General features: G+C 36.1%; 1 protein-coding gene across 1 annotated transcript in view; it reads right to left on the bottom strand.

Moving 5' to 3' along the window:
* The window catches only part of LOC126852015 (uncharacterized), a 577,582-nt gene that overhangs the window by 54,651 nt on the left and 497,172 nt on the right, over positions 1-25,759 (bottom strand). Inside the window, exon 4 of the mRNA XM_050596475.1 lies at positions 19,725-19,906. Coding sequence (XP_050452432.1) covers positions 19,725-19,906 — 182 coding nt within the window. The remainder of the gene's footprint in view (positions 1-19,724; positions 19,907-25,759) is intronic.

The following is a 25,759-nucleotide window of genomic DNA, read 5'->3' as shown; positions in this document are numbered from 1 at the left end:
GAAACATTGAAAACACTATAGTCTCTGACTTTGATGAGGAACCGAATATCCTGCTACAAGAAGTGCAGGCAGCAATTAAGAAATTGGCGCAAAATAAGTCTCCGGGTATTGACTTAATTACTGGTGAGGTGTTAAAGTCGATGGATGACGGTGGCGTCCAAGTTATACATAAGATCTGTAATCTAATTTGGAAAATCAAGGAATGGCCCAAAAAATGGACAACCTCAGTAGTTGTTCCGTTGCATAAGAAAGGTGCAACGACCTATTGCGACAACTATCGACTCATAGCTCTGCAGACGCATAAGTAAGGTAATGCGACATATAATCCAGACTGCGCCCCTTTGCTGAGTGGCAGATAGCACCGGAACAGGTAGGTTTCGTGAAAGGAAGAGGCACAAGGGAACAAATTTTGAACCTGCGGCAGTTGATCGAAAAGGCACGAGAAGACTATACACACCCATGTACATCTGCGTGGTGGATTATGTCAAGGTCTTTGATAGAGTCAAGTGGCATAGGCTATGGTCAATTCTCATATAAATAGGCATATCAGGTCATTTGATTCAGCTTATAAAAAATCCCTACGAAAGCAGTACTGCCGTAATTAGGATCGAGAACTATTTATGCGCAATCAGGAGGGGGGTGAGGCAGGGTTGTGTTCTCTCATCTCTATTATTCAATCTATATAGTGAACATATAAGGCGAACTGTGTTAGATGGATGGGAGGGAGATGTTGTAATTGGCGGTATCAAAATATCTAACTTAAGATTCGCAGACGACACAGTATTGCTGGTCCGTGATGAGAGTGAGTTGATCTCTTTTGTAGAACGCTTGGAGCTAATTAGTCTGGAATACGGACTGGAAATAAACCTCAAAAAACAAAAACAATGATAGTTGACTGCGGAAACAACAATTGGCCAAACAACATACGATCTATAAATATGGAGTAGTCGATCATTTCATATACTTAGGTACACTAATCAACAATGAAGAAAGATGCGAAACTGAAATTCGGCATCGTGTTCAACTCGGTAGAACTGCCATGTCTCAATTAACACTCATATGAAACAAAAGCATTATGCGAAATACGAAGATAAGATTGGTTCAAGCCTTGGTCTTCTCCGCTGTGGATCGGAAACTTGGTCGAGAAGAACGGCAGATCGCCAGAGAATAGATGCATTCGAGATGTGGTCCTGGCGCCGAATGTTGAGGATACCATGGACTGAGAGACGTACAAATGTATCAATTCTGGCGGAAATCAAGTCTAGACAGCGTTTGTCCAGCACGGTATATCCCTGCATTTTGAATTTCTTCGGCCACATTACCAGACGTGATCATATGGAAAAACTGATTGTACAAGGCAAACCAGATGGCAAGCGGAGAAGGGAAAGATCCCCAACCTGTTGGACCGATAGCATACAACAACTACTTTATACCAATATCGAAATGGCGTTTCGAGAAGCAACAAACAGACTGGAAACCATTAAGCGAGCAATACCTTGGAAGGCAATGAATCATTTGGAAAGCGACAGTTATACATGTCACCACATGTCTGACAAGACGTTGGATCAAGAAGAAAAATTTAAAATTATTTTTTAATAATATTTATCTCTCTTTCTCTCTTTTTCTTTCTTCCTTTTTTTCTTTCTCTCTCCTTCTCGGAAATTTTTCGTCTTTTTTAAATTTTAAATAAATCATTTATATAAAGAGAATAATATATGTATTTTTCATTCAATATAATGATATATAATATAGTATATGTATATATAACATACATACCTTTCTTTATTCATCTTTCCTTCTTCCTCTTTCCTTCTAAATATATTTAACTTTATTTTTTTATCTTTATTTTTTTACTGTCCAATTGTCAAACGACATAAACTGTCAAACGACACGAGTGAAGTCACACGAATGTGAACCAAATATATTTTTTGACATATTGGGATTTGACATGTAGCATCACGACCTCTGGTGGTAGAAAATTAAACTACACTAAAGCATACTTTTTGCACGTTTCGCATATTATAAATAAAATCACCAGTTATATAATATTTAAAAGTTAATGATCAAAGTTAGCAGAATTTCACTTTGTAAAGAAAATACGCTTGCATATCCTTAACTGACCAAACGGTCTGCCTTGCAGCCGCCACATTAGATTAAACTACGCCCCTATATCAGATCCCAATATGATAGTGGTTATAATATAATGATAAATGGATACTTTTTTACTTATGTTCTTTATTTTTCCGTGATTATAACTTTATTATGCATCATATACGTATGCACACACATACACAACATTGTCTCTCAAGGCATATTTACACAATCAAGCGAATAATCACGTGAGCGCTGCAAATGCGCCTTGAGGGACAAAATCGCTTTGCATGTGTGCGTGCGAGCATACGTACGTGAACGTCTGAAATCAAAGAAGAACAAAAAATATCACAATTCTGATATTGATTAATCATACTTTAGGATTGACTGCACCAATCTTATTCAAACGTCGCAATCGAAGTTTACATCCATATTGTATAAGAAAAGTGCCGTTAGATTTTTGATTACGACTTTTATTCCTGAGGTATTTTGATCAAAAATTTATTTAATGTAAAACTCCAGACAAGCTACTTGGTAGCGGTTAGATGTATACATTATGAGAACTGATAGCGGTGTGTTCAGCTAGTGCGATGTCCTGTAACTATCTCACTCGCATTCCCTTTCAATTAAAATGAGTGAGACAGATATAGGACACCATTCATTTGCATCACATATTGCATTGCTTTCTCTTTCAATTATATGATTTGTGATAAGGATGCAACATTGGAATACCTCCCATTACTTTCTCCTTCGCTGTTTGATCTCCGCACTTCAAATATACATGCGCGTTTCATGTGTATGTGTTTCAGTTGTCACACACATATATACTAAATCTCCATTCCTGCCCTTGAATGTACACAGGCAAATCGTTGAAGCTAAAAAGTTATTTTTTATACACTTGGCGTCGCGTCGCTTGATATAATATATATATGAATAATATATAATATATGAATAATATATAATATATATATATATATATATATATATATATATATATAATAAATAAAATAAAATATATATATTCAATATATATATATATATATATATATATATATATACATAGGTATATATATATGTATATATATATATATATATATATATATACATTTTAATAGATTAATAAAAGATTTTGGAACTTTGATATCATTTTATGTTTTTAAAATCCTTTTCTGTCATAATCATTCGATAACATTATTACGTCAGTTTATAAATTTTATAAATAAAATATATTCAATATATATATATATATATATATATATATATATATATATATATATATATACAAGGTGTATCAAAACAAGTTTACCTTAAAGAGTCTTTAAAGAGTCGTATTCCTGAATGAATTTTAAGACGATTTTTCCTTTACGAAAATTTGATGTGAAGCTTAGTTTTTTAATTATAAAAGGAAATAGCGAATTACGGGATGGTTACATATGGTAGACAGGTGCGGCGCAACTCATCATCCGATGCAGGCGCTTATACGAGGCGCTCGCTATAGCTGATCGAGTGCTACAGCGTACCCGTCCCCTAATTCGCTCACTATTTCCTTTTATAATTTAAAAACTAAGCTTCAGACGAAATTTTTATAAAGGAAAAATTGTTTTAAAATTCATTCAGGAATACGATCTAGGGAATACGATTTAAGGACACTATATTTGTTTTGATACACCCTGTATATATATATATATATATATATATATATATATATATATTGAATATATTTTTATTTATAAAATTTATAAACTTACGTAATAATGTTATCGAATGATTATGACAGAAAAGGATTTTAAAAAACATAAAATGACATCAAAGTTCCAAAATCTTTTATTAATCTATTAAAATTATTTTTAAAAAATAAAAAAACAAAAAATAAATTGTTAATGTAAGATGTATAGTCATGTCTGTTGTTTCTCCACGATATTCGTTCTCACTCACGTTTTCTGCGATTCGTGAGCATCAAAGGATTCTAAAATTTTTTATAAGAGTTTTATGGCTTGTTTGTATTTCATTAAAAATTATTTAAATTATTCGTCTTTGATATCATTTCAACTGCAAAAATCATATTAATTGATTACAATTATTGGGTGTAGTTCCGAAAAGTACTCACCCCCGATTTTTTTGCAACCTAGTATTCTTACGTATTTTGATCTGTTGATTACGAATATAATAGTGAAAATTGGCGACTATTTGATTTTCATGGTGAAAACCATGAAAAACCCATAAAAATTATTGTTTTTTACGTTTATCTCAGTAAATATGAAAAATCATGATAAATGTTTTAAACAAAAGTTTTAGATCTCACAGAGATAAACATTTTAGATTCTATTTTCACCGTACGAATAATAGTTTTCGAGGAAATGGAGTATAAAGACAGTAACAGCGTTAACACAAAATCGAATCACATTTAGAGTACATTATCCCATTTTCGATAAATGTATCAATAAATGTGTTTAAAGGCACATTTATACATAATAGCGGCGTGTTATACTCGATGTTTCGCAAGTTTGATTAATTCTGTCACTGTTATACAATTGATTTCATTAATAAAATTATTATAAATCAAGTTTTTGTAAATAATATAACTTTTTTTCTTAACAATATTAATGACATTTGGTCAATCCTAAAATTTTTTTAAAAGTAGTTATATAAAATGCACTAAAGTATACATTTCGTTTGACGCGATTTTCAATTAAAATAATTAATTAAGACAACAAATCTTGCACTTTAAAGCAAAATTAGCTTGAAAGAGCACACTCAACTTCAATATCATGGATGTAATAGTTTACACCGATATACTTTAATACGTATTACACCAATCATTTTTCTAAAGAATGGAATAGAACAGCTGTGATTGAATAATATAGTATTTATTTTACATATAAAAATATGTCCGTGTAACTTAAGTCATTGATAAAAAATCAAAGTTTGAGAAGCAAATGCAATGCATAATCATAGCCTACAAGTATTTCAAAACAAAATAGCCGTTTTTGAAGTTTATAATGATCGCGAATTCCGTCAAAAAAATAGGTTAACTAAAAAATGCTGTTACAATTCTAATAAGCAATACAACATTTCAAAAAATATCTTTTCAAAATTTTTGAAAACATTTTTAAAAATATTATCTAATTATTGAAATTATATCCGCGTTTGCATTTTGTATTGCCGTGGCATCGAAAGAGAGATCGAAATAAAATTTGTTAATTTAGCTTATAGCGCGAATATGATGAACTTGAAGATCAATCACAGTGCCGTATGCGCGTAATAAGCATTATATATAACAAAAATGTGTAACGATACCGTTACTCGTATTAAAGCACTGCGCCTATGATGTCCCTAAACAGAGATGCCAATTTCGAGACGCGCAACATGGCAAATCGTAATGGAAGGGATACATACACAAGCATAACTGTGTACCTGTGATGCGCAGATCGTTCTATGCATCACATTTACACAGTTATGCTTGTGTATGTATCCCTTCCACACATCTACGATGTGCCCCTAAACGCTCGCACCTATGGCGCGAACCCCGCCGGGGAGACGCCGTGGTAGGAGACCCTACCACGCGCTGAATCGCATGAGTGGGAGAGCTGTGCCGGGTATATAAGGCAGCCCGGCGATCATCTCAGGATCAGTCCAGTGATGCCAGGTTCGGGACGCGCGTCACGCCAAACCGTGCTAGAGGACACACAAGCGCGAATTGCGTACATGTGAGCTCGGCGTTCTGGCTAGCTTCGGATAACAAAAGAAGAGGACAGATAAACTATTTTCTGTCTCTCTTCTTCTTACCGAGCGGGCAACAATGGGCATGCTACTCGCGCTTTTTATTATGCGTTACATTTCAGCGTTATAATTAAATGATTTTTTTACAGCTTTCCTTAGTATTACATATTTAGAGAAAATAATGATATATATTTTGTAAAAAAAGAAATAAAAATATTGAAAATAAATAAATATAATTTTATAAAAAATATCGATATATATTTTTACATAAAATAATAATAATAAATATATAATAATAAAAATATTAATAATATTAATAATAATAATAAATATTAATATTAATAATAATTAATATTAACAAGCTACTTTAAGTAACAAACTTTATATTTAAAATATATTTATGTGTGATAGTAATTATTTCAATCTTTTGCACAATAATGATATACAAAAGTTTGATATATACCATTTTTTTAACAGTTGTTCCTGCGGCAGTGGCTGCTCCCACTGGTCGTTTTTGTTGTTGTTGCTGCTGCTGCTGCTGTTGCAGCAAATATTGCAGATATTGCAGATATTGTTGCATCTGCAATTGCAGCTCTTCCTGTCGTTTTAAATGATGCATCGGCGGCTTCTCTTTCAAAGTAATATTTTTTGATCTTTATTAATGTTTTCTGTAAAAATTTATATATATTTATTAATGTGCAATAAAAATCAGTTCTTATTTTCAAAATAATTAAAAAAAAATTAAATAGCTTATTTTACAGAATGTCCCAAAATATTCTACACAACAATCATGAGCGGATAGAGCACAATAAACTGAGCAAAAAAGTCTTTTGCATTTTTTTCTATAATGCTTAATGAAGGAGATATTATTTAGTAAAATCTAATCAATCAGCGCTGACTTTTAGTCGGGCGCACATCAGTAAGCCGCGCGCTGGTGCGTGAATGCTTCGCTGTTATGGCGGCGCACCGCCGTGCACGGCTCACTGCCGTGCGTTCGGTTAAAAGTCGGCGCTAATTGGCCAGATTTTACTAAATAATATCTCCTTCATTAAGCATTATAGAAAAAAATGGTAAAAGACTTTTCTGTCCAGTTTATTGTGCTCTACCCGCTCATGATTGTTGTGTAGAGTATTTTGGGACATTCTGTATAATAAGCTATTTAATTTTTTTAATTATTTTAAAATTAAGAACTGATTTCTAATGTACATTAATAAATATATATAAATTTTTACAGAAAACATTAATAAAGATCAAAAAATATTACTTTGGGAGAGGAGCCGCCGATGCATCATTTAAAGCGACAGGAAGAGCTGCAATTGCAGATGCAACAACATCTGCAATATCTGCTGCAACAACAGCAACAACATCAAGAACGACCGGTCGGAACAGCCACTGCCGCACGAACAGCTGCCAAAAAAATGGTATATCTTTTTATTTTTTATTATTAATTTGTAAATTTATATTCTTAACGATTTTTATTAATTTATAATTGTGTTTTGATTTTTCAGAAAAAAAGAGGAGCTGGGCGATCCCATGCCCGCTGGTATTATCAGCGGGGTGCATCTCAGAGAGCTGAAATTAAAAAAAGCCTCCGAGGCGGCTTCGGCGGCCAGGGCGGCCGAGGGGGCTGGAAAAATAGAAGAAGCTGAGGTAGCCGAGGAGGTCGGGGCGGCCGAGAGGGCCAGAGTGGTCCTATTATTGTTAAAAATTTTTATTTTTAATATTATCTTTTGTTCAAAAATTTTTTAATTATAATTCTTAAAAATTTATAATTTTATTATTATATATAATTTTAAATTATATAATCATAGTTATTGTTATAATTTCAGATATAATTAATTCTAATTTTAAAATAATAAAAATTTACGAATAAATAAGTAGATTCTGATTTATATAATTATTTCTTCCTCTTTCTCCTTTTCTCGCTCTCTCTCCCAGTTTCTAACTCTATAATTTATAAGACAATTATTATTTATTACTTATCAACAATATTTTATATTATTTTATTATTTAGCATTTGAATTCCATGTAGGTACAATTTTGAGCAAAATTATATTTATTTTTTTAATATTATTAATATTTTTCTTTATTTCTTTATTGTACGTAGTTCTTTATCTCTTCTTTTATAATGTGGTATCTTTTATAATGTGGTATATATATATGGCACTAGACGAAGATCCGCTTTAAAAAACCGAGCGCGCCATTGGTGATTCCCCATGGGTGGTGTGGAAAATCACCATTCATTACTTTTTGTCTATTAATGATACGAAACATACCGCAATCAAACTTTTGTATATCATTATTGTGCAAAAGACTGAAATAATTACTATCACACATAAATATATTTTAAATATAAAGCTTGTTAACTAAAATAGCTTATTAATATTAATTATTATTAATATTAACATTTATTATTATTATTAATATTATTAATATTTTTATTATTTATATATTTATTATTATTTTATGTAAAAAATATATATCGATATTTTTTTATAAAATTATATTTATTTATTTTCAATATTTTTATTTCTTTTTTTACAAAATGTATATCATTCTTTTTTCTAAATATGTAATACTAAGGAAAGTTGTAAAAAATCATTTAATTATAACGCTGAAAACGTAACGCATAGTACAAAGCGCGAGTACGGTGAGTAGCGTGCCCATTGTTGCCCGCTCGGTAAGAAGAAGAAAGACAGAAAATAGTAAATCTGTCCTTTGCTGTTATCCAAAGCTAGCCGAAGCGCCGAGCTCACATGTACGCAGTTCGCGCTTGTGTCCTTTCTTTCATGGTGTGGCGTGATGCGCATCCCGAATCTGGCATCACTGGACCAGTCCCTGATCCTAAAACCTGACTGAACCAAGATTCGAACCAAACTCCGCGGAAACCAGGCAACGGTTATTCGGTTTCTGGCAGACGCTTACTGAAGTCCTATGCTACATCAGGCCATGCACTTTTCGTGGTTAGGTCGGGCTTCTCGGCTGCTAGGATGGCGGATCCTACACCCACTCTAAACCAGGCCACGAGCTTCTCGTTGTTATCCCAGCCCTCCCGGTTGCTCGGACGGTGTTAGGCTAAGAGAACATCGCGATACTAACCGACCGCTGATACCGGGAGATTGTATCACGCCAGACCGACCGATTCGTTATACGTGGTTATTCTGTTATACCGACCGACCGATTATTGGGAGGTTATATCCTACCAGAAGCCTGATTCGTTATACCGGGTTATTTTGTTACACCGATTGATTATATATATACCGAGCGCTTAGATTGCACCGACTGTTTACATAGGCCGATTGCTTGTACATATTGTGTTCAATTATATTCCTGCCTAACTTGTAAATTTGCCCGAATTCTCTTGCTTGTATATATCGGGTTTCGCTTTTATATATTGTTTCAAACCGATCGATATATATATCGCGTTAGCCTTAGTTTCTACTATATATATCACTTTTGCATGCAAAGCTTTAACAGAAGACGGGGCGAGCACGAACGAGCTAATCTATATCGCGATACGCTACAGCTCTACGCGCTTGCTCAGTGCCTGGTTTTGGTTGTATTAATTCATTCATTAGACTTAAATAAACTGTTTTGTTAAAAATATCGGAAGAGTGAATTCGAGAGACGTATCCCATTTGGACACGTTTTATTGACACTGCGTGATTGGACATTGGTACGTATCTAATCGTGTAGTGTCCGATCTTGCCGTGTCCAATGGTGTAATGTGCGTGTCTAATCGTGCAGTGTCCAATAAAACGTGTCCAATAATGCGTGTCCAATCGGGCGGTGTTCAATCGTTACGGGTTCAAAAGGAGGTCACCCGAATTCGAATTTCCCCCTTCTCCCGAATCCTGGAAACCGGCGAGCCTGATCCATGGCATACGGGAAAGGTAAATCGTTACAAATGTTCCTCTAAGATGCGTTGTAAATGCGCAATGAGAATATGACTGACTTTAATCATGTTACTAATACATTTATCTACACCTTTAAATGTGACACTCTAAATGTATCTCTAAATATGAGCTCAGAAGGGTCTATAACTTTATGTAAAACCTTTATCATTTAACTTTTTATGTTATGACCGTTAAGAACTTGCAGTTACGTCTTTCCATTATTATTATACTTTGATGAAAGCCAAAAGAAGGGTCAAAACATCCGCTTATATGTTAATTTGATATGTTTTTTATAATAAATCAAAATGCGCCCTTAATATAAATAAATGTTCTGGGCTCTTATTGTCATTACAATTGGAATTGATTTATAATTTTAGTCTTACTTACATATTTTAAAAGAATTTTTTTAGAAGAATATATTTAAGATAATAATTTAGAAGAATATGTTTAAGATAGTAATAGCTTTTCTCTTCCAGCTATTATTGGTTTACAAGATATATTAACGTATACATAATATAAATAAATTATTTATACGTATGTACATACAATATGTGTATAGTTATAAAATGGCCAACATATTTTTAAAATGTTAACAATTGTTTTAAATATAATTCTCACAAAAAATATAATATAACATTTATACAGGGTGTCCGATAATTCGCGGATTACCCTTTAAGGGAAGGTAGAAGGTGTTATTCTGAATAGAAAAGTCTTGTACCATTTTGTGATTTTCTCAATATTTAAGAAAATATTAATTTTAAAAGATCAGCCAACGAAGTGCCGCGAAAAGCTCGCGGCGCGAAGATGCCTCCCACTGTCAATTGATACTAGGTCCGCGGCGAAGCAATGGGAGGAGCGGTTTGCGAGCGTGCTTCGCTATGGCAACCAAAAAAATTACACACATAATGAAAAGATCACATACATAAAACGGAGCGCGCATTATGTGTGTATTTTTTCGGTTGCCATAGCGAAGCATGCTCACAAACTGCTCCTCCCATTGTTTTGCCGCGGACCGAGTATCAATTGACAGTGGGAGGCATCTTCGCGCCGCGAGCTTTTCGCGGCACTTCGACTATCTTTAAAATTAATATTTTATTAAATATTGAGAAAATCACAAAATGGTACAGGACTTTTCTATTCAAAATAACACCCTCTACCTTCCCTTAAAGGGTAATCCGCGAATTATCGGACACCCTGTATAACAAAACATATAAAAGAAATTTTGTTGAGATGGTGGAATTGAACTTGAGTTTATTATGTTATGATAATTTCACGATTCCTTCCTTCCGTGAAATTGCGGGAATCGTCTATTGGTGATAAACTTTTTTTTGTTTTTTTAAATATAATATTATTACAATTGAGTAAAACTCATCTAGTAATTTCTTTATCATACTTGGTTACGCATTTGTTAGGATATAATCTAGCGATTAATCCTAATACATTTTTAAACGTAATGTTCTTATAGTTAACTTGATTGTTCATGTCATTAAGTCAAGAGGTTTGATTTTTTTAAGTCGTCTTATTGTACTGGTGTTATCCAGTAGGCAATGTATCTCAGCTCTTTCATATTGGTATAGGCGTCGTTCATGCTTCGCTGCATGTTTCCTGATTTCCTCGCTGATGTATTCCCTTTTTAAAACCCTGTATAGATTATCATTTCTCGTATATCACGGGGCATTAACGATGCTCCGAAGGACTTTATTTTGAAACTGGATAATGTTTAGGTTCGTCTTCTTAGTACAGCCCCAGAACTGGATACCGTACGTCCATATAGGTTTCAGAATTTTCTGATACAGAAACAACTTATTATGAGTATTTAGCTCAGAGTTTCTTCTTATTAGCCAATACATTTTTCTAAACTTGATACTTAGTTTATCTATTTTTTTTGACGTGCTTTTTCTATTTGAGATCTGCGTCAAGTGTCATCCAAAGTATTTAGCTGTATTTGCATAGAGAATTTTCTATGAGTTAATTTCAATCAGCATCTTGTTAATTCTACGAGTTGTAAAATTTATATGAGTCGATTTCATTTTGTTAAGTTTTATTCACCTTTTTGTCCAATCACTCACTGCATTGGTAACTCTGCAGTTTGTTGGTTGAGTCTTCGACATTTTCTCCGATCGCCGAAATCGCCGCATCAGCAAATGTTACTACTCTTACTTCTTTCGATTTACATTTAGGTACATCTTTTTATATAGCAGAAATAAGATTGGTCCTAGGATACTGTCTTGCAATATTCCTGTTGATATTTTTTTTAAGTCAGAGTTCTTCTTCATATTTTATACGAAAGTATCTATCTGCAATGTAGGATTTTAGGATCTTGAAATACTGCCTTGATAAGTTCCGTAGTTTGAACTCCAAGCCCTGGTGTCATACTCTATCAAATGCAGCTGGGCTATATCCAGAAAAATGCCTGAGCAGATTCTTTTATTTTCAAGTGCATCTTCGATTACTTCTGTGATTCTATAACTTTTTTTTATGGTCGAGTGCTTTTCTCTAAACCCAAATTGATGTGGGATGAGTTTTCTTTCCTCTATTATTGGTTTAAGTCTTTTCAATAGTAGTTTTTTAAATAATTTTGAGATTATTAGAAGCAAGAAAATCGGCCGGTATGATTTTTTATCATTCGGCGATTTATCTGACTTTGGTATTATGATTACTTCTGCTACCTTCCACTGTCTTGGGACATATTTCAGCCTAATGTTGCGTTAATTAAGTGTAGCAGTTTATGATGGTCATAATCTTTTCTTAGATAATGTTTTAATTATTTGTCTTGTAAGTCATACCCTGGCGCTTTTTTGCATGTAGCTTGTTTTTTATTTCTCTCTTTCGTTCTTGCAATACGGATGGTATTTCTTTTGATTACTGGTGTTATGTTTTCATCTGCTGCTTGTCTGTTGAAGAAGTTGAAATATTTCTTCAAGATGTGTCGCGAACAAGTGAGCTTTTTGTTTGATGTTTCTTGCCTATATTGAGCCATCTTTCTTGATTAGGAGTATTTGCATTTTAGACCTTTTTAAATCTTTAGTCGCTTGCCAGAGAGAATACTCTGTATCTTTTTCAGCAGACAATCCCTGCAAATATCTATTGATTGACTCGTTTTTAACTTTTTTAATCAAAATTTTGAGATTATTGCTTAATTTATTTAGTATTGCTTTATCTTCTGATGCTCGATTTCTCTGCCATCTTTTTCGTACTTTATGTTTGCTTCTTATTAGATCCTTTACTTCAATTGAGTAAATGATGCTTTTGTTCATTTTCTTTTGACTATTAAGTATGCTTTTCCACGCTGCTTGTTGTAAGTTCTTTATTAATAGTTTTGTTTTATCTTCTAGTTGAGAATGTATTATTGGCACTTATAGATTGGTATCTTCGATTATCTGTCGAAATATATTACTTAACATATTACTTAATTTTGCTGTATGTCAGCTTTGGTATATTTTCTTTCTCGTTTCATTAAGAGTCATGATAACTGATAAGTGATCTGATGTGAATCACTCAGCATTTTCTGCGCGTATGTAATTGTCAGATAGTCCTTTTGTTACAAATCAATAAGACACCTTATACGTAGGCAAATACGTCGATTTACCTCCAGAATGAAATTCACACTTTATTTCTTTTTCAGCTGCAAACAATTCCCTTCCGTTGGGAGCCGTTAGTCTTGAGTCCTAGTAGATATTTTTAGCTTTAAAATATTTTTCGACGATAAAGTTATGTCCTAATGATTTAAAGAGTTTATTGTAATCTTCTTTTTTTCAGTTATATTCTGACAATATATAGCTGAGATGTTATATCTTTTATTATTATTTAATGTTATTGTATATTTACAGTTGTTACTTGCATGGTTTCTTTTTCAATTTTTATCTCTTTATAATGTTTGATGTTCTCTTTCACAAACGTTGCTGAGTCTTCCCCTTGCCTTTTCAGCTGGATGGATGGTAACAGCAGTATCTTCATATCTTTACATACGAAAATCTAATAAAATAAGTTTCTGAGATTAGGCATATCTCTATTTATTCGGTATTTAGAAATATTTCTAATTCCGGTATATGTTTCAATAACCCATTTGCAATCCAAATTGCTATTCTTAGTGTTTTGTTTATTTTTGCTTTTTTACCGCTTTGTTTATATTTGTTTCCAGTTTTTTAAATCTTTTGAATATTTGTTTATTTGTTTCTTTTTGTTTATCCAGTCCCTTGTTTAATGCTCGTAGGCTTTTTAATATTTTTTCAAATATTTTATTGTTTTTATTTTCTTTCAGTCGCGCTGGATTTATTTGTTTAACCATCTGTGCATATATTTTTGCTCTCCTGCTTCCTTATGGGAAGCTTTCTATCACGCTCTAATAGCGTGACAATCGATGTACATTTTACGGAGGCCTCATGCATCTTAAAGTGAAAAAATCCGTCTTTAAGATCTTATGTCGTAAAATATTTTTTCTCTTCTAGTAAATACAATTCGTCCTCAATTAGTGGAGGTGGAAAATTATTGCGAATCGTTATTTTATTAAATGCTCGGAAATCTATACACATTCTTAATTCTCCGTTTTTCTTTTTTGTTAAAATAATCGGTGATGCATATTCGGATGTACTTTCCCTGGTAACATTTTTGGAAATCAGACTATCTAAAATATATTGTAAGTTGATTTTTTTTTAGTACGGAAGTCTACACGGTGTATACAAAAACGGTTTGTTATCTGTAAGCTCAAGTTTCATAGTGTTCTCAATCGCGGAATTTAGTGGTCTTTAGATCTTTTTCTCTTTACGCGTTAATGTAACTTTTCTCAAATAGATTACGTGCTCGTGTTTTTATGTCAAAAGGTTTTCGTTAATATACATATCTTGTGAAGATATGTGAGAGTTATTGTCATCATCTATCTCAATATTCATAATATCGATCATTTTTTCTTCTTTTTCTTCTTTTTTATTCCTTAATAATAAATTCGCTAATTTCATGAAATCGCGTCATAACACACTGGAACTCTGCATTATTTTATCCAGAACAACGTGTAATATAACATTATATTTTTTGTGATTAAATACAAGCGTCGCTTCTACAAGACCTAGCACTTCTAATCCGCTGTCATTAACGCAATAAAACTCGCCTCGATAACTATATATTTCCGCAGGCTATAACATTTAACGAAACAAATAGGGTTTCTGGAACCAATTAACGCATTAAAATTTATTTGAAAATTAATGTTCTTGTTACATATCTGTTCTATCGATCGCCGGTCATCCTCTCGTCACCCTTGCGCCACGTAGTTGATCGTAGTCTTCCTTTAAAGAGGAAGAACTGCACTGATTCGCTTGGTAACCAAATTTTCCGCACTTGAAACAGGATCTTCGTTCTCTCTTTGGTTTTGTACAGTCTGCCGTAAAATATTCTTGTTGCAGTTATAGCTTCCTTGAGTTTACTGAGTCTGCCTCTTTATGTTTACGTTGTTTTTTGCCCTACTGTTTATTTTTTCCTATTGCCGGTTTCTTATGTTGTATAAGAGATCGGTGAGATGCTCCCTTAGGTGACGGGACGTTCGTAAATGCAGTTAACATAGTTTCTACTGACTGATAGCATTGTACTCTAGTTTGCATGCGTAATTCCTAGCTGAGAATGTCCTTAATGACGTAACTATTGATTTCTTTATCAGAAACTGGTACCCGTTTGGCCAGAGTCATTTTATCATGCAGATAATCTGCGAATGTTTCACCCGTATTCCAGACTTTTGCTTTGAGTTCACGTCGTAAAATCAGCTGGCTGTTGCCCATACATCTGTTTTTCTTGTAATTCTCGCAGGAGGTCGTCACAGCTTAAGTCGACACAATCGATTCTCGAATGATACCATTTTAGCGCTTTGTCGTTCAATCTGCTGCACATCAGCGCTTTTGCTTTGTAGTTGTCTAAGTCATAAGAAGAGAGTAGTTTCTTCACTTGTTCTTCCCATCGATCGAAGTCTAAATTGTTGCCGCTAAATTCGCCGGCTAAATCTTTGAGTTCTTGCCACTTTTTTACGCTGGCTAGAATGAGCGCATCTTCTTCCGGTCTCGGTGACATCCTCAACAATTCTAGTTCTCTTCTCAATAGCTCAACCTCAAGCACGGCTAAATCTCTTTCCTTCCGTAAAAGCTCTCATAAAGATTGCCGAAAATCCGATTGTTCAAAATCGTAATTTAAATTCCTCTTAATTCACATTAACACAATGCTCGGATTTTACGCCGATGGAATCCCACTTTCGAATTTGTAGTATAGATTGTGAAAAGTATACTTTATTTTATGTTAGGATGGCGTACAATAAAATAACGCAGACCACATCGGTTGACTCATTATCGATAGGAATCGCTCTGTTCGAGAACGGGTCGAAAACTAACTAAACTAAAGCGGCCACGTGCACCCCCTGTTCATATACTAGAATCGGCTGTTGAAAAACAAACGATAAGCCTTACCTGCCGCTAACATTCTCGCGTTACCTCGATAAAATTGGCGATGCCGTGTTTACATCAAAGTCGCGTATATCGTAAACAGCTCGTGCGTTGATGGAGATGGCTTTCGGTCCTTCGATCTTATAATATCAAATTTATTGCTTTCCTTAATGGCTCAATTTTTACTTTTATGCTGAGAATTATCTTTATGTTACATATGTTTTCAGGATGTATACAGGATGTCTCATAATTCGCGGATCACCTCTCTTGTGCATATAAAGCATGTTAAACTGGATAGGAAAGTCCTCTTCTATTTTCATGATAATTAATAAGTAATTAATTTAAAAAGATAGGGCAATCCGCATCTTATACAAGCGTGCGACGAGTAGAGACTACTGTAATGCGATACTAGGCGCGCGGTGAAACGTTCATAAAAGTAATGATAAGTTTATTTCAAAACATAAATATTTTACAAAATATTTTATAGTTTATGTAAAATTATATCAAAATAAAGTACGAAATATTTCGTAAATTATTCACATTTTGGCTATCTTACCCTTATAACTTTTTGTGCCAAATATTGCGAGGAATCGATTTGTATGAAAAAATTAGAGTAGTTCCATTAAAAAAAAATTAAGATGACCTTTAAATCTCCTAAGCACTTCCACCTAAAAAAAATATTCACTTCCACAAGATTTCTCCCTCGATACCATACAATTTTTATTTCAAACATTTTCTTCTATCTCCAAAACTGTGAGAATTATTCGACTGACCTGTTTTAGATGCCTCACCCTATATATATTTTCAGCTTTCTCCTCAAAGGTGAGCATAATAGTGGAAGTCCTTTTTTATTTATAATTTAGTTTCCTTGATCATTATTTTTTCTTTCTTTCTTAATAATGTTGACTGCATCTAGTATTTTCAGGTCTTTTTGCTGTAGGTCATTTTTTGCACAGGTTGCATGTAGAGCTTTAGCCATGAGTTTAATGATCCTCTTATCTTCGTAAGTGTACCACTAAATTGATGCATCAGCTTTTTTGCCAGTGCTCTATATGTGTCCGAATACTAAGTATTAATTTTCCACACATCATTGTTTAATGAAATGATTATGTATTCTTTAACTGTTATTGATTTCATCAAAGATGCATGTTTCCATCTACGCACACAGTTTGTTAGCGCGCTATATAATGTAATAACTTTGTTGTGTCGGATTATTCATTTATATTTATTGTGCATCGCTGCGATTAGCTCAATTTGTCACTGCGTTTTTTTTTTAATGTTATTGATGTTTTACTTAGAAGTACCCGAAAAAAGTTAAAACGTATGTATTTTTTTTATAATTTTAAATCTAATTATCAAATAAAATGCATCCTTTATTGTATTTTATACACTATTATATTTAAAAAAAAAAATTCAAATTGACCAAATTTTATTAATATTATTAAGTAAAAGAATTTTATTATGTACAGAAATTTGATTTATAATAATTTAATTAATAAAATCAATTGTATAGCAGTGACAAAATTAATTAAACTTGCGAAGCAAGAGTACAACATGCCGCTATTATGTATAAATGTACATATCAATGATTCGCTTCACGGAATTGCTCGAATATTGTTCTATTGGACATGTTCCGATTGGACATTGCTCGATTGGACATGTTCCGATTGGACATTGCTCGATCATGCGGTGTCCAATCGTACAGTGTCCAATACTGCAGTGTTCAATCGTGCTATGTCCAATAATTGTGTGTCCAATCGAGCAGTATCTAATCGGACCGTGTCCTAACGGGATATGGCCGTATAAATGTGTCATATTTATTTTATCAAAAATGGGATAAATGTTTTATTTAATATCTCAGAATACAATTTTCACTATAAAGTTGCGCATTTAACCTAAAAATGACGATGTGTCTCTAAATGTGCCGTTAAATGTGCGCTCAGAATACCGCCACATTTATCGTATCATCAAGGCACATTTAGAGATAGATGTAAGCTTAGAACGAGCCTACTCTTTTAATTATTTAATTCTTTTAATTATTTTTAATTAAATTTTTAATTAAATTAAATTTTTTTAATTATTTTTTTATACACCTATGTGTATAAATATGATATTCTAAATGTACTTCTAAATGTGAGCTCAGATTAAGGGCCTATGAGTCGGAAAAGCATTTAATACTATCATGCGTGACTATAAGTGATCGTCACCTTCGTTGTCAATTTGATAGAAAGCAGGAAGAAAACAGAAAACATATGACTATTCTTTTCTAGCCTTCAAAAGTAGCAAAAACATAAAGCGCACATATTTGCATTTGTGTGTATCCTCGTCACTGTCGAAACCAGTGAGCGGGTAAGCCGCGTCTTTGTTTCTAACATCACTAATCATACAGGAAGTACCCTTAGGGAGAAGTTCCCTTAGGGAAAATACTTGCGACAGATCAAATCAATGTCAGCAACTTTCATACAGGTGTAGTTATTCAACGCCAGGCAAGCTAAGTCTTCTATTGTCATCCTCGTTGGGTCTCCAGACATCAATGGCTATCAGAGACCGAAGCGCCACTTCTAAAACAAATGGGCTTCAGCTTGCACTAGTGGAGACTGCTTGGAATTATCACTGCCAAGACTCACGCTCGAAGGGATATCTTCAATACTTGCGACGTCATTCTTCTGCTACATCTTTTCGTAGTTTGTATCTCCACTATTGTTGTTGCTCCCAGCTTTGCTGACTCGCCGTTTTGATCAGACGCAAATCGCCTCACCACGAGAGTGCACAAGAATACACAGGAGGATAAAGATACAGAGTGAAGCCTCCGAAGTACATGGACCAAACAACTCAAAGCAACAGCGATCGAGAAATGTCACAGAGTAGATACAGATGGAAGATTTGATACCTGAATGCTGTTCCGTTTGGCATTTTATTTACCTTGCGTGTAGTCACTGAAGACTCGTGAAGTATACAAAGACCACCAATCATCATGTGGAGAGAATGTCAACTTTAAGACAACCTCGCGGAAGTTGTTTTAAATGACTCTTGTCACGGCAATCATAAAACTATCACAATTATACATATATAATTGTAAATAATCTACAATAATCGTTTTCCATCATCCAACAAAGAGTCATTTGATACACACCTTTCGCAGCATCCATATCCCTCTATATAAGAAAATGTAGCCGAGCGACTACATAATATATATGTATATGTATATAAATTACCACCAAATATTTTTTGTTTAATCTGTTTAACTATACTATATATATACATATACATATATATATATATATATATACATACATAAATATGTATACATACATACATATGTATACATACATACATATGTATACATACATACATACATACATATGTATACATACATACATACATACATATGTATACATACATACATATGTATACATACATACATACATACATACATACATACATACATACATACATACATACATACATACATACATATATATATATATATATACATATATATATATGTACATATATATGTATATGTATGTTTGTATGTGCGTGCGTGCACGCGCGTATGCGTGTCGCTTGTATGGTGCACATATACACATTTGTTACTAACCAGTATAATAGACAGTTTTACGAGACACATTGTACGCTGCCTTCGGTATGCTGAGTAAGCATTTGACAACTGTTGCTTCCAGTAAATCTTCATCCAGTGCAGCAACGCGTGATGAAATATTGTACAGTCCGTCATCACGCAGCTTTACGATAGGATTCTCAATTTGCTTCTCTGAAATATCTCTGCAATAATAGCAATTAGTTAAGATAAACATAAATTCAATTTCGAGAAAATATATTTTTTGTCATATATTAAATTATTAGAAATAAACCTGTTTTGATTACAACAAATTTACAACTATAAATAATATAGGTTCCTTTTCACACTGATGCTCGACGCTCATTTTTAACGTCGAAGAATATCACGTGATTAAAATTGACGCTACATTATGAAAAAGAGTTTAGTATCGAGTTTATAGCGTCAGCACCGTATGTATATCAAGTTTATTTAATGAAATAACTATTTATCGTACTGAATTTAAATATATATATATATATAACATGAATGTAGGAAAATTAGAAGTAGCTCTTGCATTAAATACAATAATGTCGATTTTTTCTGATAAACTTGCTAACCTCAAAAAATATTATTTTTTGTTGAGATATTATTTTTTATTAAATAATAGCAGTGCAATTTGTATATAAAAGAGGTTTATTCAATTAGACAGTAATTAATAATGAATAATGAGCAATAAAAGATACGTAAGGTAATAATGAATAATGAGCAATAAAAGGTAAGTATGCTGCACGTTCAGTACTAAATTGGAAAGAATAATGTGCGTGTATCTAACCTAGCCAGACTGACTCTGGAACAAAGAAGAATATTTTAATCGCGCGAAGAGCGGCCTCTCTGCTCAACGGCATTTTGTACGTCAGAAGTTCAAATAGAGACATACTAGAGTGCCAATTTCAACATTTTAAATTTATTATTTTTTTTTATATTGAATTATTTTTTTTTAATATTGAATAACAAGTTCAATTATCATTTTTGTACAATGTGCAATGAAGTTTCATCCAAATGAGGAGATATATTAGGTTGATGCGTATGAAATGTCAGATTTTCTTTAAATGTGAACGTTTGTCTCCCTGTTTTTGTTATGCTTTTGTTTTTGACATAACCTGGTTTATAGTTGTACTGTCCATTGCCAGAGTCACATTTTAGCAAAGAAGATTTTCTCAAAAGTGTTTCCTTTTGTTATTTGCTTTGAATTTTGCACCGATATGAATTCAACCGATATTCGTGTAATTTTCTTATATGAGTATAAACTTGGTAATAATGCTGCAAAAGCTGCACGCAATATAAACCAGGCGTTTGGGGAGAATACTGTGAACGATCGAAAAGTGCAGCATTGGTTTGAAAAATTTCGGTCTGGTGATTTTTCCCTGCAAAATGAACCGCGTGGAAGACTCGAAACGTCTGTGAAAAATGATGCTCTGAAAGCATTGGTGGAAACGAATCCAACTGTTTCTTCAAGGGAACTTGCTGCCAGAATGGAAGTTGACCATACAACAATATTGCGGCATTTTTCTGAAATTGGCAAGGTGAAAAAAATAGATAAGTGGATATCGCACGAACTAACCGAGCGAAATAAGCTGGATCGCTTGAGCGTATGCTCATCATTGCTAACCCGATTTAATCGAGATCCATTTTTCGATCGGATCATTACTTGTGATGAAAAATGAGTTCTTTACGACAATAGGAAAAGGTGTGCTCGGTGGCTTGATAGGGATGAGGCTTGTGCTCATACTCCACGGCCATCACTTCATCAACGGAAAATTTTAATCACAGTTTGGTGGAATGTGACTGGAGTAATACACTACTCATTCCTTCAAACTGGAATGACAATTACAGCCGAAAAGTATTGCCAGTACATTGAAGAAATGCATGAAAAATTGAAAATTATACGCCCATCACTTGTTAATCGGCATGGCCCAATATTTCTCCACGACAACGCTCGGCCGCATATATCGTACAAAACAATTGCGAAATTAAATGAATTAAAATATGAAATTTTGCAGCACCCACCTTATTCACCGGATCTTTCGCCAACCGACTTTCATTTATTTAAACATTTAGAACTGTTTTTACGGGCTAAACAGTACGAAAATGAAGACAGTCTGAAAAATGCCATATCAGAGTTCATTGATTCTAAAGATCAGAATTTCTTCAAGACAGGCATCTATGCATTAAAATCTCGTTGGGAAAAGTGTATTGAAGTAAATGGAGCATATTTTGATTAAATAAACAGCTTTTGGAAAAAGATATGCAGTTTAATATATTCACTTAAGAATCCAACATTTCATTCGCACCAACCTAATATATTCTGCATTTCTTATTATTTATATTTTCCTTTTTAATAATAAAAAAATTAATTTATTTATTTAAATAAAAGTTTAAATTAATTAAATAACTATTATTTTGTTTTATATTAAAATTTCATTTTAATTTTTTTTTCTTTTTTTTTCTATTTGTACTTTCTTTTTTCCATGGCCTATCGGGCGCGTCTCCGGGTGGATAGGAAAATGCCCAGGAGACCTCCGGGTTTCTGACAAGAAAAGTAGGGTTGTGGGAAGTGGTGGATATAACTGATCCCGCGGGCGTAAAACCCTGTCGGGGTCTGGGAAGGCTACTGCCGTGGACCAACTCCCTAAGCCAAGCTGGAAGTCATCGTGGTGAGGGCTGCGTGGCACTGGGAGTGCAGTGTCGTGAACGATGCCTCTGGGGCACCGAGCGAAACTCCAGAGTATCTAGCTTTATCCGGGCATACGGGGCTCTGCCCGGGCGGACTTACGTTTCCTAGCTTCTCGTGGGACCAAGTATGAAATGTCCTAATTGAAAAATCACTGATGGTCTTGGGCGGACTGAGGGTGTGGGCTCGCAAGGGCTCCCACTCTCAGGAGTAGCGGCCTCGGCTCCCGAATGGACTCTTCAGGGCCCGGAAGGGAAAGGCCGCTGTCGGTGAAGCAGCGGCTTCTCGCAAGAGAAACCGTTGTAGAGCCGAGAAAAGGAGGGCCAAGTGGGACAGAGAGCTGGCCATAGCAGGGTTAGATCTCTCTTTCTTCGGGGCTCTCGGGGCGACCTAAGGGGAAAAAGGGGCCGAACAAGCTCTGGGGTTACTTCCCTTCGGTGCAAAGAGTAATTAAGAGGCCTAAGGCTCAGATAACTGGGCCCTATGTTTCTGCTGCCAACTCCCTGGCGAGGGTGATTGTTCAGGAGGACTATCCCGAACAGATGGTAACAACCGGAGCAGTTGACCTTGCTGACGGGAAGCGGTGGTCGCGGAGATGGCGGAGATCCTGGAGAGCACCCTTTTGTCGCTTCACGGAGACTGCGATGCTTTGCAACGGTGCCATCGTTATCAGGGGGAAGGAGATGGCACTCAATTGGCTCTCTGAGCGAATTGGACACATCTCTCCCTGGGAGGGTGCCAAGCTCAGAGTGGTGGACTTGGACGCGTTTCAAAGGCGGCACAGGATGGCTGTCTGGATTCCGGGTCCTCCGGTGGCTGCGATGACGGTCCTGGGGCTGCTGAACAGGCAGAATCCGACCATCGCCACGGTCAGCCATTGGCAGATTTTGCCGATTTTCATCTACAAAGGGCTTTAATGGACAGCTTCGAGAAGAAGTCCAGCGAGAGTGGTACGCTTTAACAATAGGATCTCTTGGTGAGGACCGAGATTGAAGAAGCTCAGGGAGGGGGCTCGGTGTGCCTGAAATAGAGTCAAAACCACGGGTCGCCCGTTCGACTTGGAGCTCTATCGGAGGGTTCAGAAGACCTATAGGGACTTTGTAGTAGCCGCCAAGAAAGAGCTGGAAGAGATTCCGGAAGTCTCCAGGCTCTGCAGAATTCTGGCAAGAAACCCGAACTCAAACCTGCAGGCGATATGATTCCCGGATGGGGATATGATTTCCGGCGAGCGATGTCTGGTTCATCTTCTGGAGACTAATTTTCCGGTCTTTATGAGGGAACCTGATGTCGACCCTGGCGCTTGGACCGTGGAGCCCAGACTAAGAGCACGCGGGTGTGACTGGGAACTGGCAGCCAGCATTGTAAAACCTGAGAATGTGAAGTGGTCAAAACTTTCAAACCGCTGGACCGGATGGAATTCCGGCGCTTCTACAAGAAGGGCTCATGCAGATCAGCGGACCGCTCACGCGGACTCTGAGAGCTTGCCTTACTTTGGGATACACTCCCAAGGCATGGAGGCTGGCGAGAGTGGTATTCATACCCAAAGTCGGCAGGACTTGCTGCACCTCTGGCAAGGACATCAGACTGATCAGCCTAACGCTGCATGGAAGTCAACATGCTTATAGAATGGGCTTCTCTAACGGCTTCCGAAACGGCGCTTCACTCTCTGATCTCCCAAATTGAGAGAGATCTCATGATGGGAGGTTACGCGGTGGGGACTTTTGTGGATATAGAGGGTGCCTTCAACAACATCTCTTATAAAGTGGTTTGCAGGGAAGCAGCGCTGCGTGGCGTTCCAGACAGGCTGGTCCAGTGGATTACGGGTATGCTTCGTCGGAGGGTTGTAACGACGCTCGGCACTGTCAGTGTTGGCAGCTGGGTGGATCGAGGGTACCCACAAAGCGGAGTGCTCTTTCCACTTCTATGGTGCTTAGTAGCAATCGATGGATTGTTCAGCAAGCTTAATGATAAGGGATTTCTTTGCGCAGCGGATGATCTGGCGATCGTGCAAGGACCTTCCTGGACACGCTCCTAGAGCGCAGAGCGCTCTCAGAGTAGTAGAGGAATAATGCGGCAACTCTGGACTCTCGGTTAATCCCCGAAAAACGGAGCTGATCATATTTATTCGCAAATACAAGCTAGGCACTGTGGTGGGACCCACCTTGGGAGACACACCGGCCAGGTCGGTGAAATATTTCGGAGTCCTGGATAAGAAACTGATTTGGAAGGAGCACCTGGAGGATCGGTGTAGGAGTGTGATCTCCTACTTCTGGTTGTGCAGAAGATTCTTTGGCCAGACCTAGGGCCTCAGGCCGGGGATGATTTATTGGATCTCCTCTGCTATCCTTAGACCTAGGCTGCTGTATGCTGCAGTGGTATGGTATCCTAGGGTACAGTTAGTGTCGGCAAAGGAGCACCTGAGGACTTTTATCCTAAGAGGGGCTCATGTGGCTATGAAGATCACGCCAATTGCGGCAATGGAGATGTTGTTCGATATTGAGCCGCTATGCCATACGGTAGTCGCCGCGGCTGCATCGGCGGTCTATCGTCTGAGATGCGAGGGAAAATGGAGGACCGGCACCAGGCACACCAAGCTTCCCGACGAAGTCCTTTCCCATCCCATCTTTAGCATGGGACAGGATAAAATATCAGTCATTCGTGCTCTCAAAGCGTTATTCAAGGTATTCTTTCCGGAGCGGGAAAACTGACTTTGGCCGCAGGATCCGATGCTGAAGAATGGGCTCATTCTTTTCATGGATGGGCCCAAGATCAGCTCGTGCTCAGGAGCTGGCATTCACTGTCGAGGGAAAGGGATCAATGAGTCGATCCTACTCGGTAAATTTGCCACAGTCTTCCAAGCGGAAATAATGGCGATCTTATGCTGTAGGCAACGACTTCTCGCCAATAAGGAAAGAGGCAGACGCATTAGCATTTACTCGGACAGCCAGACGGCTCTTAGGGCCCTTGAGGCTTCCTGTTACCTCCAAGTTGGTCTGGGAGATGCAGATGCACCCTGGGAGAACTTGCGAAAGACAATGAAGTTGCTCTGGTCTGGGTACCTGGGTATTCTGGTATCACAGGCAACGAGGCAGCCGACCAGGTTGCCAGAGCTGGCTCGGAGGCTGTGTTGGTGGGACCGGAACGATCGGAATCCCCTAGACAAGGGGGAGATTAGTCGCTGGCTGCGGGATCAGCACCTGGAGAGGAGCGGTTAGATGCAGACAGACGAAGGCTCCTCTCGGGAATTCTCCGAGGGAAGGCCTTGCCAGCTATATCAAAAAGGTAAGCAGACAAGAAGCCGGGCTGGTGACTCGTATTCTCAACAGGCACGGCACTCTCAACTACC

This window comes from Cataglyphis hispanica, chromosome 9 (genome assembly GCF_021464435.1).
Source record: "Cataglyphis hispanica isolate Lineage 1 chromosome 9, ULB_Chis1_1.0, whole genome shotgun sequence".
NCBI lineage: Eukaryota > Metazoa > Arthropoda > Insecta > Hymenoptera > Formicidae > Cataglyphis > Cataglyphis hispanica.
Note: the sequence above shows the minus strand (reverse complement) of the source record. Positions and strands in the feature narration are given on the sequence as shown.